This window comes from Aythya fuligula, chromosome 3 (assembly GCF_009819795.1).
Source record: "Aythya fuligula isolate bAytFul2 chromosome 3, bAytFul2.pri, whole genome shotgun sequence".
In the NCBI taxonomy this organism is placed as follows: domain Eukaryota; kingdom Metazoa; phylum Chordata; class Aves; order Anseriformes; family Anatidae; genus Aythya; species Aythya fuligula.
In genome coordinates this window covers 83,144,858-83,162,464 of record NC_045561.1, presented here as the reverse complement: position 1 = coordinate 83,162,464, position 17,607 = coordinate 83,144,858, and the positions used below count along the sequence as shown (strand labels likewise).

General features: G+C 35.5%; 1 protein-coding gene across 3 annotated transcripts in view; it reads right to left on the bottom strand.

The window, feature by feature from the left end:
• The window catches only part of PDE7B (phosphodiesterase 7B), a 175,244-nt gene that overhangs the window by 135,979 nt on the left and 21,658 nt on the right, over window positions 1-17,607 (bottom strand). Inside the window, exon 1 of one of the 3 annotated variants that reach the window (XM_032184948.1) lies at window positions 16,436-16,623. The exons of 1 other annotated variant lie outside the window; for it this stretch is intronic. Coding sequence is in view for 1 of the 2 variants with exons in the window: in XM_032184946.1 (XP_032040837.1) it covers window positions 16,560-16,604 (45 nt within the window). In the remaining variant the exon portion in view is untranslated. Of the gene's footprint in view, window positions 1-16,435; window positions 16,624-17,607 lie in introns of those variants that run through there. One more of the 3 variants, XM_032184946.1, reaches the window with a different exon arrangement.

The following is a 17,607-nucleotide window of genomic DNA, read 5'->3' as shown; positions in this document are numbered from 1 at the left end:
CAGCATCCCAATATATGCACCTTTCAAAGCTAATGACAGAACTCCAGTTTTCATTGTTATTTGTGAAGTGTTATTGGCTAAGGCCTGAAGGAAAAGAAAAAAAATTCTCTACTCATTCTCTTTACTGCCAAATAATTCCAGACACCAGGAGACCAAAACAGGATGAACACAGTTAATATTTTTTAGTGAGATGGGGATTGCTTGGGATGTGTTGTAACCTTAACCTAAGGTAACAACCCCCAGCACTAGGATGGAAATTTTATGGCACAGAAAATAAAAATGGAATGTCAGAATTTAAGGGTAAGAAGAGTTTAATACAATTTTTCTTATATCACATGTGCCAGAGGACATTCAGCTGTGTTGGAAAAAGGTGATAATCCTAGTTAGGTATTGCTCTACTAGTCTGTACATTTATGATTAGATAAGATATAAAAGTTGTGGTGAAGGTTTGAAAGCTTGTTTTCAGGAGTCACCACTTACTTGTGGGATGTTACAGTTACAATGGTATCGATATACTGTTGCCTTGCTACTCTAATGATCTAGTTTTTGTCAAAAAAAAAAAAAAAGAAAATTTACTTTTTGTTTTGACAGGAAAAAGAGACATTGAATATTTCAGAAGATGCACCCACAGAACAAAAGACTTTTTCATCCTGTCCAAGTCTGAAAAGCTCATGGCCTTTTTCAGTGTTCCAGGGACAACACTGCCTTTTGGGAGCAACAGGGTGCTTAAAATCATTGTACAGCGAACACCTCCCAGGATGTGCTCCTCTTCCTCTATACATAATGAGTGTTGAAATCAGTGGTGGAGAAACAATTACACTTAATATACCTTTTGAATGCTATCCAAGAGGCAGAAACAGTAAAGAAATCCTTGAAAGAGGGACCATGCCACACATGCAAGGTGAAAAAAATCCCTTCGGCAGAAGCCTTTAAGGGTAGGCAGGGAATTCTGACATGTTCTTATTGGTAAGCTCTTAGCAGTGTATCATATACCATTGCTTACAGTCAAAAAGCAATGCTGTTAAGATGTCTTTCACTGCTTCTACAGACATATGGTTATTCAGTTTCTCAACAGAGATAGGATAAACTAACAAGTAAAGGGGATTGTGTTGTGCCTGCTGTAGAGAGGTAGACAAGTGAGTCTATGAACAGGGTGACACTCAAGACACATTTTTTATGTTATGTATCCCACTTGCTATCTGGAAGTGCAGTGTCTCAGTTTACATAACTGGCTCAGTTTATATAAGCCTAGAAAAAACTGTGTTAAGAGAATCACCCCTTTTTGCTAGCATATAGAAATGCTTTCAAATATTTTTCAACTAGAAGTCTATACTCTGGGAAGATTCAGATGCATAATTATATGGTAAAGAAAACGCAGAAGGAGTCATTAGAATCATGGACAGCAAAGACTTATTAACAGCTAATTAGCAACTTTTAAGGTGGCACATTTGGGGAAATAGTTTAAGGAAGAGTTTGGTGGGGCAGATAGATGTATAATTTAGAAAGAAGCAAATAAGAGGTTACTAGAATATAAAAATCCTGAATGTTTGCTTAGTAATCATGGGAAAGAACAGTTGCACAATACATGAGCACTCAGTTCCTATAAGTAACAAGATCCCTGTGAAAAACATTTTGTAAAAATTAACTGTAGATTAATGGTGAATGCTGATATTTTAAATTATTCAACAGCTGATTCTGCTTTTCAAGTAAACTCTCTTATACCCTGGAAAGATGTTGTATGGAATTCTCTTCAATAAAACTAAAATGTTATTGCTAAAGTATTATTTTACTTGCATTTTCCATACTGCATATGTGTTACTGGGTAAAGTATGTGAGAATATGTTTACATGGCAGATGCTTCACAAAATAAAGCTGCACTGTACTTTTGTTTGCCACTAACAACATCTTGGAAGTTGGGAGATATGCCAATAACCATGAGGCAGTTATGTTGTTGGGATAAACCACAAAGACTTTGCAAGCTTCTACCATGTACTTTTTTCTGCAATCGTAGTTAACAATTTCATTTCCATAGTAGCATTTGCTCATTCTTACCACAACAGCTGATCTGATTTATTGATCAAGAGAAATGAGCACAAATAAGTAACAGTTAAGCAAAAACTGCTGAGTTTCAAGCAAGCTGAAGGGAAAGAACAAGTTGCATTTGGTCACCAATGCATTAAAAACAAAACAAAACAAACAAAACAAACAAACAATACCTAGCTACAACCAGTACTTCCAGACCAACAGTTCTTTTATTTATGATAAATATTGGAGCTTTTAAAACAGGATACAAACTTTGTCTGTACTTTTTATCCACTGTTAAGCATCAAAGCTGAACAATGGAAAAGTAGTTACATGGGCCATTTATGAAAATGACTTTTAGAAAAACTTTTGTCCTGTGGCAACTGGCACCACAGATTTGTTTATTAGAATATAAAGTTCAACAAAAATACCACAATGATATAATTTCATCAGACTCATGCTGATGGAAATTTCTTGCCGTGGCTTTCTGAGATGGTTTTAAAAAGCAGGGATAATTTTCCTAGCAAAATGCAAGTAAAGAGGTGCTCATCTCAAGGACACTTTTTATTCATGAACAGGTAGATTTTCCTACTTACTAAATAGAATGTTTTTTTCTTTCCCAACTTGCTCAAGTGTAATTTGTTATATAATTCTCCCATAAAGAATTTATCCAGGTGGAAGTGAACATATTGCAGAGGACAAGGAGTAAGCAACCTGATTTACTTCATGATAACAGCAGTATAAAAATAAGAAGAAAGATAAAGGGAAGACACAAATGCTTAGAATCACTCAACTTATTTGTTCACGTATGTAGGAAAAAATGCAGGCCAAGAACCAAGAGGCAGTCTGGGAAGAGTAAGAGCATGTAGAACTTTCAAGCACTGACTTTGAACTCATCCCTAAAATGTAAGCAACATAGCTGCAAAAACCTTGGGCATAATATTTCATAAAACTTTTGTGGCTATTCTGTATAGATAACCTAAGTCCTCTAGGGTTACCTGTACCCCCATAGAAGTCCCAGTCCTGCTGGCAGACTGTACAGATTTCAATTTCAGTTGGAATTTTTGTTTCTTTTATAAAAGCTGAGATGAAGTATACAAAAAATCTTTGCTAAAAAGATGTCAGAAAGTTTGTGATGTCATTAAAGTCCAAGTAATATATGTCCATGATGGAGTGGCATTAAGGTAACATTAAACCTTGTTATTAAGGAAATGTCACTGCTTTCAGGCTTGTCAAGTTTGTCATTGACATTAAGTTTAAATCTTTGCCTTTACAACTTAAATGTCTCTTAACATAGTTAATAATAATAAAAAAAAACACCAGCAGCAACAACAACAACAAAAAATACAACATCTTATGACATATATGGAAATTAAAACTATGGTTACAAGAGGAATGTCAAAAAATATATGTGGAAATACATATGTGTATGTTGCTTCTGGACTCAGTTGTTGACAAAGTTAATTGGAGCTCTGGTGCTGCAACTAGTTATATATAATCAGAACACATAAGAGCAAAGGCAGTACAGTATCTACTTCTAAATTTAAAAGCAGGAGGCTCAGCTAATTATCAATTCTGTCCTCATGTCTACACATTTAGGATGAAACTAATTTCTCCCAGAAATGTTCTCAGTCTTAATTAATTATTGATACGTGAACACCACAAATCTTAGATTAAATATATTCCATAGATTCAAAAAGCCTTATTTACTACATCATAAGGGGCTTCAAATTGCTGACAGGTTGCTGCAATGTTTTTTAGAAGAAATACAGACCATATTGATAAACCAAAAAGACAATACACATGATAAGATTAAAGAAATCACTAGATGCAAACTTATCAGTTTTAAATCTCATGGCCTTTTTTTTTTTCTTCAGACAGCTGAAGAAAATTTTTGTTGCTATTGTCTAGAATATTTTGCAGAGAATTCTGCAAAAGTCAAGGAATCAAGTCTCTATTTACATACTGTGACATGGTGAACCATTTTTCTTCTTTATATGAATTTATGCTTACTGCCATGTACCTATCATTTCTTTACAGATGGAAAAAAAAAAGGCTGAAAATATTTGATCTCAATCCAGATCCACTTTTTTTTTTTTTTTTGGACCAAAGCTCATGTTGACTTCAAGACTTCAAGATACAAAATTAAAATTAAAATTGAAAAAAAAAAAAAAAAAAGAATGGTAAAGGGGATAACTTTTATTGAATTCATGTCTAGATTTGCATTTTAGTTTAGATTTTACTTCACTATTTATCTTGTGATATTTGAATTAAGAACAGAAGTGAAATCAGAATGATTAAGAAAGAATTTTTTCTTGAAAGATGGACTGCCCAAGGAGGGCATTATTTTTGTGTATCACAAGCCTTTCACTTCTGTCCTCCAAAGTGCTCCTCAGTGAGGTATTATCACCAGATGAAATAAACCAATCTCCACAGCTGCGATGGTGTCATCACCAATTTCCAGACTAAATTTCATACTGCAGTATGAAGCCCATGACACTACACCAGAACCCTCCAAACTATCTCTGTGCTGTACATTTCTCTGCCTTGTTTATATCTTGTAAGAACAAATTGCACTATGGGTGTAACAGCTTCACATCATGATCACTTTGATTATTAGTCAAAGTTATAAGATAAACATTTAATTTATTTTATCACAGTGAAGGTAACATACTTGTGATGTCTTTAAACAAGCCACACCAGATAAAATATCATGCACTGTACATCTGATACGTATGTTCTATCTCTAGACTGCCTCCAGATTCCTTCTTGCAAGATCTCTCCCATTTAGGAGAACCAATATTGACTTGTGGTCCTACAATTACAGTTCACCTTCTCCGTTGTCCCTAATTAAACTCTTTTTGTTTAATGTAAATGAAAACATTGAAATCTGGGAACCAAATTTGTAGAAAATCCTCTACTCACTTAAAAAGAGCAGTGACACCTAACAATTTGATGTTCAGAAAAGCATCTCCCCTGAATATTCAGTATGTAAACGTGCTAAGATTTTATCTACCTGGCATTCCCAAACTGATCCATTGTTTATGACACTATGAAGTTCTTTAGTAGCTATATTATGATAGAGGCAAAAAGGTGCTCTAGAGTAGTAATTTTTTCCCCCAGTATGCTGGTAGATGACTTTTGCTAGGAAGATGACCCCACAAAATGACCCCATAAAAATCACATTCTCAGTCTTGCCCTACAAGGACTGCTCCTCCATACAGCTGACCTTCACATTTTCTAATTCTAGTGTTTTCTTGTTGCCAGAGGAACACTTTTGGTTTGTTAGAAATTGACTAATGTTGATTTTTCAGCTCTAAAAAGTTTCTATCGTAAATATTTGCAGAAGAAAGCCTGCCAGAAAAAATATTCAACATTTCAACATAGCCACTCACCACCTAAACATAATACAACTTGGACATACCCCATCTAGTTTTGAACAGAATCAATCATAACATATCTGTTCTTTTTTGAAATAGACTATTTTATCCTTCTATCAGCAGAAACAGGACAGAATATTTTGCTACAGAGCTGGTGTTTCCACAGTAAAGAAAGTAAGTGGTGGGCGCTCCCCTCTGCACCCCCCAAATGCGTGTATAATACTCACATTTTATATGTGGAAACTTACTTTTTACTGGAAAGTGCAATCATTGAGCCTAACATTTTGGTTAAAAACTACTAAGAATTTCTTTCAGACATCTTGGTAGGCAAATGTCAAAATATAGCAGAAGTCCTCAAGCAGAGTAACTAGTACAGTAAAAAACAAACAAACAAACAAACAAACAAAAAATAACAACAAACAAACAAACAAACAAAAGATCTGTTATGGTTAATTTTGAAATGGACAAATTGAGAAATAGTAAAAACCTGTTTATTTTTCATTTAACATTAGAAAGTTCGCTATGAGACATGCTCCCATATATTTTCCAGTGCAGTTTTAAACGTCTGATGCAATAAGCTTTTTTACTTTGTGGTGAACATTTTGACAAAGAACAGGTAGTACTAAAGATGCATGTATTCCAGATATTTCTGTAGTTAATATATTTCATCAAAGTAAGCCTGCCCATTTTTCTCATTCATAGTTAGTCTGTGTGAAACCTTTTAGAGATGAAGTATCCAAATATATGTGCATGCCCACTATAATGACAGTAAAAGCCTGTGGGTATATTAAGACAGTAATGCTGAGTATAGCTGCTTATCAGAGGCATAAGAGAATGCTTACTGAGTTCATCTACCAATGTTTCCTTAATGTGATTGCACCACAGCAGGGAAACACTTTGTAACATGATGTCTCTGCTGACTTCATGAAGTCAGGGGAAACTGTCTCAGTGTAGAAACCCGTTGTTTAAAGACCTAAGAAAAGCAGGGTAAAGGCAGGAAGAAGTGTTTTGCAGCCAAAAGACCTGTCACTGAGACAGAAATTCCAGAGAAGGAAATCGTAGGTGTCATCACAAAATACTCAAGGACAGGTTTGGTAGGCATGATAGGAAGTCATCCAGGTTGTAAGAGGCCTAGTGATTCAAGAGCTTTCCTGTAACTTCTTAACATTTAAGAATTTGTGTGAAAAATAATTCTGCCACTTATATCTCCATATAGATGGAGAACTTCCCCTAATTAAAAATACTAGAATTTATAAACTCTAAGTCAGTAATAGAAAAGACAATGCAAAATATATTCCCCTACAAAATAGAATAGGAAATAAATTGAAATAGGAAACAAATGGCACTCTTGTGCAAAACAGAAGTACTCTTGGTGTCACTATTACTTTGTTGATCTGGAAAATAGCACAATGACCCTACTTAGCTTCACTTCAGGAAATGGCGGAAACACAATACAGCTGACTGCTATTCAGGCCTATAAACAAAGAAAGCTAATTTTTATGATCTCATTTATATACCACATTCAGATATGCATTTGTCCATGTCCATATTAAACATAGACACCCCATTGTGAGTTTTGAATATGACAATGTATTGCAACCCTATAAAGTAATACAAAAAATATACATACATTTTCAAAATAATAAAAATAAAATAAAAACACAGTCTGTGTTTCTTTAGCTCAATATGTAAATAACTCTGATTACTGCTGCCTCCAGCATTATTTTGATATTACAGAAATTTTATTAGAAAGCACTACACTAAACTTTGATAGATAAACAACTATAAGAAATATGTATGAGTTTCAGTTCTGGATCTTTGACTGTCTGGTTCTGCTCCAGTAGCACAAAATTTTATGCTTGGTTTCTACACTATACAAACATGCTGAATTGTTAAAAATCAAAATGATTAAATAAAATATAATACTTTAAAAATTAATTTATAAAAAGAAAAGCATCCTGTGTTAACAACTTAGTGTCTAGAGCTTGTCAAACTATTAAGATCTTCCCATCTATATCCCCAGGCAAGTAATGAACAAAGATGACAATTTAAATATGTTAAAATTATTTCAATATTTCTCCCATGAAACAAAACTTTTGAAATAATTCATTTTCTGAAAGAAAACAATTTCATATCAAAATGTGTTTCGGATCTATCACCTGTATTTTTTTTTATTTTTTTTTTTGCTAGGTGCTAGATTTTAGTCTTTTCTCAATAAAATTAAAAAGACTTTAAGAAGTGTCTTTGGTATTTCCTTCACAAATTAAAACAAGCAGATCATAGAATCATAGAATCATAGCATATCCTGAGTTGGAAGGGACCCTTAAGGATCATCAAGTCCAACTCTTGACACCGCACAGGTCTACCCAAAAGTTCAGACCATGTGACTAAGTGCACAGTCCAATCTCTTCTTAAATTCAGACAGGCTCGGTGCAGTGACCACTTCCCTGGGGAGCCTGTTCCAGTGTGCAACCACACTCTCTGTGAAGAACCCCCTCCTGATGTCAAGCCTAAATTTCCCCTGCCTCAGCTTAACCCCGTTCCCACGGGTCCTGTCACTGGTGTTAATGGAGAAAAGGTCTCCTGCCTCTTGACACCCCCTTACAAGGAAGTTGTAGACTGTGATGAGGTCTCCCCTCAGCCTCCTCTTCTCCAGGCTGAACAGGCCCAGTGACCTCAGCCGTTCTTCATACGTCTTCCCCTCCAGGCCTTTCACCATCTTTGTAGCCCTCCTTTGGACACTCTCCAACAGTTTCATGTCCTTTTTATACTATGGTGCCCAGAACTGCACACAGTACTCGAGGTGAGGCCGCACCAGCGCAGAGTAGAGAGGGACAATCACCTCCCTTGACCTACTAGCGATGCCGTGCTTGATGCACCCCAGCACACGGTTGGCCCTCCTGGCTGCCAGGGCACACTGCTGGATCATATTCAACTTGCTGTCTACCACGACCCCCAGATCCCTCTCTTCTAGGCTGCTCTCCAGTGTCTCATCGCCCAGTCTGTAAGTGCAGCCAGGGTTTCCCCGTCCCAGGTGCAGGACCCGGCACTTGCTCTTATTGAACTTCATGCGGTTGGTGATCGCCCAGCTATCCAAATCCCTCTGCAAGGTCTTTCCACCCTCATTCGAGTCCACAACTCCTCCAAGTTTGGTGTCATCAGAAAACTTGCTCAAAAACTAATAAACTAATTTTCCCAGATTCTTCCAAGTAGAACAATGTATAAGGCAAATATTTCAGTCATTTTTCTTGCTTTATCACATTTTGCTTCTTTCTCTTGTCTTTTTCAGAGAGAACTAGGAAAAGGAGAGATATTAAAAAAAGAAAAAAAAAAAAGAACTAAAGTCTTATACAATATAAATACATCTTTTTAGGCAATATATTTTTTTTTCAAAAGAGAAGATTCTTTCTTGCACGAAAAATATCATTGGTCAAAATCATAATTTATGAGAAGATTTTGAAAAAAATTTTGAAAACATCAGCCACTCTTAATAACACTCCCTTACAGCCGTCTTCTTTTCTTGTTTGGAAAAAAAATGAAAATAGAAAAAAAAAAGTATACGTCATTTTGCACCACTATTTTATTTTGCTGGTCTCTTCTTTTTAAGTCTGGTGAACAAAGAGGTAATCAAGTTGTGGAAGGTATGGTCATAGGCTGTGCTGGAGGGCACTGACCTACTCAGAAATGCTCCAAGCAGCTGCTGCTCCATGGAGTTCCAAGGAATTGCAAACACTTATGCCGGATCTAAATATATCTACATCTGAAGAGTACTAACTAAAATAATCAGGCTTCAGACAAAGGTGCAACTTGGCCATGATATCTGTATCTGGGCAACTCACTTACAGCACTCCTTTGAGCTTTCTTTGAAAAAATTAGTTTTTGCCCCAACCTGTAGTAGAAAACATTTAGTTTTCAATTTCCTGATGAAGTGCAGTCAAAGAGAAAGGACGCTTTCCAATAAAATTTGTCATCAAAAGAAAGTAGCGAAAGGTTGTAAACTGTTGAAATGATATATTTCTACTGAAAACTTCTTCAGCAAGTTTTGTGTTAATAAAGTTATGTATCTATAGAAGTAAGCACGAACATTTAGTGAATATAGCACATCCTGCAAACTAGCAAGTAATCACTTAGGTTATCTAGACTACTTCTAGAGTGATCAGTGGGTACAGTATGGATGGGACACAGATCCTTTGCTTTTTCCTACTTCTGTCCACCTAAAAAAAAGCAAGCTTCCAGGAGTTTGCCTTTTGGTAAAACCCAGTTGTGGAAAATTCTTGAGATAATGCCACATGTATGTTAAGTGTCAACCCAAACAGATATGTAAATAGCCATATGATATCATCATATTCTCTTGGGCTGTCTCTATAAAAAATATGAAGCTGGGAAAGACTTTAGGAAAGGATAGTGTCTATTCCTGACATGCCCACTGGGATACTGGGTTTAGCTAGGGGCAGAACACAGCTGTACCAGGGCTGCACTGCACAGGATTTTACTGCAAACTTAGTAAGATAGGAATGTTTGGGTATCCTGGAGTTTGTTATCATTTTTCATGGCAGTTCATCCCTGCCTGTCCCTGCTTCTGAAGGTACCAAGGTATCTGAATAAGTTTCTTTTCAAAATTAACAAAAATAAAACCAAATGGGATCACATTAAAGATCCTTCTGCTTTGGAATCCATTTTTAGCAATGACCAGCAGTGGATAGTTAGGTGAAGACCATAAAAAATAGAAGACAGAGTAATCTCCCCATGGTAAGTACATGTCCTGTTTCTGAAATTCAACAGTACTGGGATTTCCTGAGGTGGCTGCATCTGGGCCATCTTGTACAGCAGCATTTAAATAGGTCTATCTAACATGAATTTGCCTTATCCCTTTTTGAACTTGTTTGTACTTTTGTCCTCCTTGACATCCTCTGGATATGAGTTTCACATCTTAATTATGTCTTGTGTGAAAAAGTACTTCTCTTTTTATTTAACTCTGCTGCCTGACATTTTCATTTTGTGTTCCTAATTCCTGTGTTATGAAAAATGTTGAATTACCATACCTTATGAAACTTACAGATCCCTGCTGATTCCTTCTCTTTCTCTCTTATCACTCTTTCCCTTCCATTGCTTTTTCCAAACTGGAATACAAATCCATTTACACAGGTCAACAAACCCCACTGCATTGAAATATGGTTAAAATGACAGACTGGCTGCCTGACCCTGTCACGGCAATAAATAATGTGGCCAAATTACATGTATTATTTAACACATTTTTCTATGAGATACAAGAATGCTAATGTCCATCACCACTTCTCTCTACAAAAGAGGGTTCATATAGAAGGGGTTTGCCTTTTGAGTGCTGCAGTGCAGTCTGGTTCTTGGATACTACTTCACCTTTATTTTTAACTGAGCGTTTAGGGAAGGGGAAATCAAGAATTACATTTCCCTCTCTTTCTTTAGAATATTACCAAAATCTAATATAAAGGGGGACAACCTCTGAGGCCTAATTCCATGGAATAGTACTTTAATAATATCTTGCAATGTCCACAAAGCAACAAACTCCTAGTCTGTTCCTTATTTGGTGTCTGGGGGAAGGGAAGTCTCTTCCCTTTTAATCAGGAGAAAGAAGTCTTCCTGGTAAGACACTGCTTTAGCTTTGACTGTTAGGAATTACCATAGCAGTTCATTCATACAGGCTTGAAATAATTTTCTGTAAGCAATATTTGCCTCTGGATTTACATGACTTTCCTGGCATCAGCTATACAAGTGTATCATAAAAATGGTTTATTTAGAGAACTTTTGCCCCCATGTCAACACACTCCTGTGACAGCATGGAAGGCAGACAAATATGGCCTATTTGTGAGTCTCTTGAGAGAAGTTCATTAATCACTAAGACCAATGTGAAAAGGTACAACCAACTGCTTAAGTATGTTCTCTGCTACAATCCATGCTTCAATTACATTACTGACGTCTCTGGAACACATGGTTTCAGGAAAGAGGGTGAAATTGTCGACAACTACAAATCTTGAAACCATTTCTTTCTGGTTGCACAAAAGCTGGCCTGAGTAATTATGAACTGTCTTTGTCATCAACTTCAAAGAAAGTAACACTAAAGTACACACGGATGTGGAAACAAAATGTTTTCCTGGATCTAATCCTAGCACTACTAAGGGTTGCCATAAGCCAAGCTTTAGGAACTTTCTGCTGTGGTACTAGGTATGGAGAAACCTGGAAGAGTAACAGATGGTGAAGAAAAGCCCCACTTGTTGCTTCAAACACACAACATTATTTTATTACAGTTCAAAATACATGGACAATGACATCTCACTGATGCAGACTGCAGAATTCAGAATGCAGAAAAAGATGAGAAAGAAAATACTGAGAATACTAATCTAACAGAAAAGAAACAGTGTAGTAGCAAAAACATGTGCTGACTATAACAAAGCAGATAAGGTTGGTATTTGACACAGAAAATGGGAGAACAGAATGTTGGCAAATTTGAGGCTGCTGCAGAGTCATCATAAATTCTAAATGAATTCTAAATGAATTTCCTTTTGTAAAAGGAAAGCTAGTTTTTAGAAGCAAATTGGAACTAAGAGAAGAGGAACTCCCTACATTTCTCAGAAAATCTGACTGGCAGTCACTTGTAGCCACTGGAAACTAGAAGATGATGAAGAGGAGAGACACGAGAAGCATAAAGCAATCTGAAGTGTAGTCATACAGATACTGCCCTGTAAAGCAACAGTATAGGGATAGTCAAAAGAGAAAAGCAACGTTGCAAAGGAAATTTAAAAAGTGGTGGTGATTAAACTTGCAATTACCATTAAACATACTCTTAAACACATACCCAGAATTTGTGTTTAATTCCTCAATTGCTAAGTACTGAAACCAAAGTACCTCACATTTTTCTTTTAAGGTTCAAAAATTATTTTTGTTTGTTTGTTTGTTTTGACTTTCTCTTTCATCTTTTGTCACCACAGGAATCTAGTTTTAGAAATATGTCCTTTAGTTATATAACATTTTATCCAATTAATATATTTTAATTAATTATTCAATTTATTTGTGTGATTAAATTTATCATTTGGGGTTTAGAAATTTTAATTTAAATATACCTGTAGATGCAGTATACCTGTAGCTGAACCTATATTTCACTCATAAACTTCTTGGTCCATTTCCTTAAATTAAATGGATATGAATGTTCCTGCTGCATGGAATGAATTATTTGTCCCTGCTGGCCAAAAAAAAACCCAAAAAAACAAAAAACAAAAAACCAAACCAAACCAAAATAAAAAAAAAAATAAATTGCTGCTTAATCAATCAGAGGTGCCTCAGACATCCAAAGAAAAAAACATTTAAACCAGAAAGAAAAGAACTCTTTACTGTAATTTAGACTTGTTTCATGTTCAAATTCTGTAGAGAGAAGATGTCATAAGTTTAGATTAAAGGAGACCAGAATTAAGACCTAGAAAATTCATTCTGGTAAAATAATTTAAAGTTACTTCAACTTCAAAGAAAAATTATGGCAAAGCAAATGGACCAAATAATACAAATGTTTTATAGACTCCAAAAAAACTTTCTCTGTTTAAGTATGAACATAGAAAGTTAGGTAAATTAACAGGCTGCCACCTAAACCTGTTATCTTGTTTTCTTCCTTTTTTCAAGGAAATAATTTTCAAGGTTTGTAGTCTAGTTAAAATCCACTGGCCAATAATCATAAACCATATAAGATGTGACCATTTGTGCTTGGCTAATTTTAAATTTTGCTCCTTATGAAAAAATGCATACAGTTACATGCTTTATACTGCTAGCTGTTTTGTAATTTTTAACTATCTCTTCTTAATCCAGTCCTATTGAAGTAATTATTGTGATGATTTTCCTTCTTACCAAACAAGAAATAAATTAACCTCAGTATTTTGTTTTTAATGTATAATTTAACACCTAGAAAGCAACATTTCTAGTTGTGCCAAACAGATAATTAGTTGTATAAAATAAATGTAAAATAAGATAAATTCATAGCTCTATATATTTCTGATAAAAATTAGTTTTCTATCTACTCCTGAAATCTATACATTTAATTTCCTTCAGAACTCCACATCTGGAGCAGCCTTATTGATAAATGTTTGTGTCATTGTATACTGAATTTCAGCAGAGTTGGGTTATTTCATATAAGGTTTTCTGACTTGGAGCCTCTTTACAAGCTAAACAGAAGCAGGTCTCAAAAAACATCAGTATTCAGAACAGAATTTAAAAGTATAAAACAGAATCTTAAATCAAAATTAGAATAGATTGGGATGCCAGGGCAGAGCACACATCAGCCACAACTTCTGCCATAGTCAATGCTGGGGTAATTCATACCCTTTGATGCTACTTCAGCTATTTAAACTGGCCAGAGTGTAGCCCTTGGGCTACACAAAAAATAAGTTGTAGGAATCAGAACAACATATCAACAGAGGAAGTGATAAATATATAGTCCTTCATGGATGGCAAAAGATTACTTTCAACCCATATCAGTAACTATCAATAAGACTCAATATCCCACATTTGTAAACAACAACTGAATGCACTGCTTGAGTCAGAAGACATTAGCTTCACTCTGTGAGGTGAATCTTTGCTCCATATGCTGCACCAATATCACTTCAGCCTCACTCAGCTGTACTTCACTCAACTAGTTTTCTTGAGGACTTTAAGTACTAGGCTAGAAATTCAAGATATGAATTGGATAAGAAGACTACACAGAAATAAAATGCTGAATATCACTCACACTTCACATTTTAGACCACCTCCTCAAAGATCCCCCTTAATGACCCCAGTATATGCTGAACAGAAAGGATGACAAGATGAACATTGAATAATTTTACATTATAATACCCCTCACAGAGGAAATTCCCATATAAATCAAAAGGTATTTTGTCTAGAAGAAACAATCCTTCTCTAATATAGAAACTGATCAATATCAAAGACATTTAGACGCCTGAACAGTTTAGGAAACACTCGTTTATCACAATTTTTAGGAAAAGATCATCTGTTAATGCAACCAGTGTCTTTCCAGTTCCAAATGTGAGTGCAAAACCTATGTATGGTGCAAGAATATTTCAGGCACCAATTCACTTGTTTTGTGAAATCCTTGCTGCCTCATACAATCACAATGAACAAATGGGTTCTTCAAGACCTTAATGCCAAGGTATTTTCCACAACATATTATTTCAGTCTTAATGTAAGCAAAGATTAGTCTATATTATATTTCTTTCTAATTTGAAATGACTGAGCAGCATGTAGGACATGATTTCATTTTAATTATAGCCTGATTAGTTTCCTGAAACAGAGCATTAGGATCTCAGTAGCTAAATAGAGAAAAGAGGGGTAAATAAATAAATAAATAAATATAAGATTGATTGTGAGGAAAGAATTGTATTTCTGACATGATATTGTGAAGACCTCCAAACATTTAGACAAAAAATGCTGAGTTTGTGCCTACTAATGGCACAAACAACTGAGGTCACTAAGAGAAGTGCAGATGCCCTGATTTTGTGTAGACACTCTCCTGCATGGTTAATGACAATCAGCTTCACCATGGCTAAGGCTAAGTTAAGAGAACTGAATCAACTTCAGGTGTAATAAGTGTTACAGTATAAGATAATAAGAAACAATTTTTTCCTGCACATCTTCCAACTAAGTTTGCCTTCCAATCAAGAATAAGGTAATATATAATGCAGATCCTTTGCGGAGGAATTTGTTTCCAATTCTATGGTTGATTTCCAAAGGAAAAGATGTCTTTGTCCCCAGCAGAACAATGAATAATGCATGTGTTCCCAGATTATGCCACCTCATTTTGTGTTATTTCTTTCCCCTAAAAGAGCAGGAACTGTTCTTATTTCTACAGAGCTAAGTGTATCTCATTATTAAGTTTCTTTCTGTCACCTAGAGATGTGTTTAAACTGCAGTACCTGACTTTCCATTCCTGTGTCGAAGTACTGTCTCTTCGGTCTGTCACATACAATGAAGGTGACAACATTTCCTTCAACAGACAAGAGTAAAGTACCTTTAATGTATATTTAAGGTTTCCAGTCACATTGACTGACACAGTAGGATCCCAGAAACATTAATTTATACCTTTAAAAAAGTGTACATTTAGTTCTGTTTGTTCAACCTACAGTGGGACAAGTACCACTGAGCATGAATCATTTATGCTTGCCAGGATCTTGCAAATCAATAGCAACCTCCTCTGATCTGCTGCTTTGAACTGGGTGAGTTCATAATGCCGTACTCAGTCTAAATCCACAATGGACATTGTTTAGATGCTACTTAAAACAGCCGTACAGCATTAATAAAATCAAGAAGGAAATGTTTTCCTTGCCATCTAAAGAAGCATTGACTACTACTTATTCTAAAGTGTTAATTTATTTCTTCAGAAATTTCATACTGGAACATCTTTAGGGAACATCCTTCTAGCACTGAAATTGTTTTCATAAAATATTATTAAAGGAGTTCATCCAACAAGAATTGTAGACTATATGTACTTTGTCTTGTTGCTACAACAAAAATTGTAAAGAAAAAAGCTGTCAGATTTGAGAAAAAGAACACTTTCTTCAGTTGAAATAAAAACACAGTAGCCTGTGAGACATGATTCTGCACTGGATTTGTAGCTACACTGGAATAAACAGTACCATATCTGGAAAGAGTGAAAAGTCCAAGCATCCTCTAGAGTTGTTATATGCTTAGATAGTAGCAATGGAGGAGCTAATTAAATAAAACTGAGTTAGACTGGAGCCATACTTGGAAAAATATTTGATTAATGACTTTGATGAGAAAATGTCAACATACATCTGCAAAACGTTTCCAGCTTAAAATGTCAGGTACTATTAGAAAATCCTATTCTCTTGAAAAATCTCTAGGCCAACTCTTCAGATTGCAGAGAAGAAGATTCCATGCTTCTGAGTTCACAACAAAGCTAAGTTACAAGTATTTTCAGATTCTTCTCTCTCTCTCTTTTTTTTTTTTTTTTTTTCTTCTGTACAATTCACTTATGATAATATACAAGCATTTGTACTCACTCATATCATCCAACTCTGATTATGCAGTCTCTTTTCTAATTAATGGATACCACCGGGCAACGTAAGAAGAAGAGAATCTTCTGTAGAGAATCATGTAGACCCAATGATTGCAGTAAAACTCTACCTGGATTTGCTGGAACTGTTCTTTTTGCATTATTCCCTCTTCCATTTGTGACTTGCATGATCAAATTACAGGAGCTGTATTATCTTTACCCCTTTAAACTAAGCAGCACATGCTTTCTCCACAGTAAGATCTCAGATTCTAATTTATTCCCACACATTAAAGGAAAAAAAATAAGTATTGTGTGCAAACACTGTGTGTGTATGTACATGTGGGAGGTATTTTGCAATGTAGATGCAGTGATTGGTTTGAGAGCTACAGCTAGTAAAACTAGAATTATGAGCTGAAGGTGTCCACTCTCAGGTTCCCCTTGTGGAACTATGAAGCCCCCTTGCATTTTTGTTCCTGCTGTCAAGAAATATGTCTTCCAAGCCTTCTGAAAATGATGTTTGTTGTTGTCTGGAGGGGATCTCATATGCAATGAGGAGCTATTCTATTGACTGTATGGGAAGTCTAGACACTGCTGTCTTGCTGAATCATGTCCATAGCAGATAGGAACTCTCTACATTAAGTTTGTTTCTTTAAAAGTTGTAGGAATCTGTCCTCCTTTCTCTGTTGAGAATGTGAAATCAAGTATTTAAATGAAAAAAATGCCAGTAGTCTGTTTAATTCTGATAAAACAAAAATAAAAAAATCCACATTCTCCTGTGAGAATGTATTCTGAGAAATATCTAATTCACCACCTCCTGTCTATTTCCCAGTGGACCTCTGTCTGATTTATCACACAAGTAACTGCACTGTGTTTTAACCAGCACTCAAATCCAGGATTCTGTTCCGGCTTCTCCCACAGAGTTCCTGGGTTACACTGAGTAATACAGGGACAGATTGTTACTTTGGCTCATGAAGATGCAAATAGGCACCAACAGGGATTTCAAGATGAGATATACATTAGCTTTACAAATGCCTTAAGCACATTTTTTAAAGTTGGTTATGAAGTTATGTTAGCTGCTTTCTCAGGGACCAAATTCAGATGAAGGGCCCTCTTTTAAGAAATCTAAATATTTTCTTCTAGATTTGAAATCAGCTTTTAAGATATGAAGTTCTAAATAAT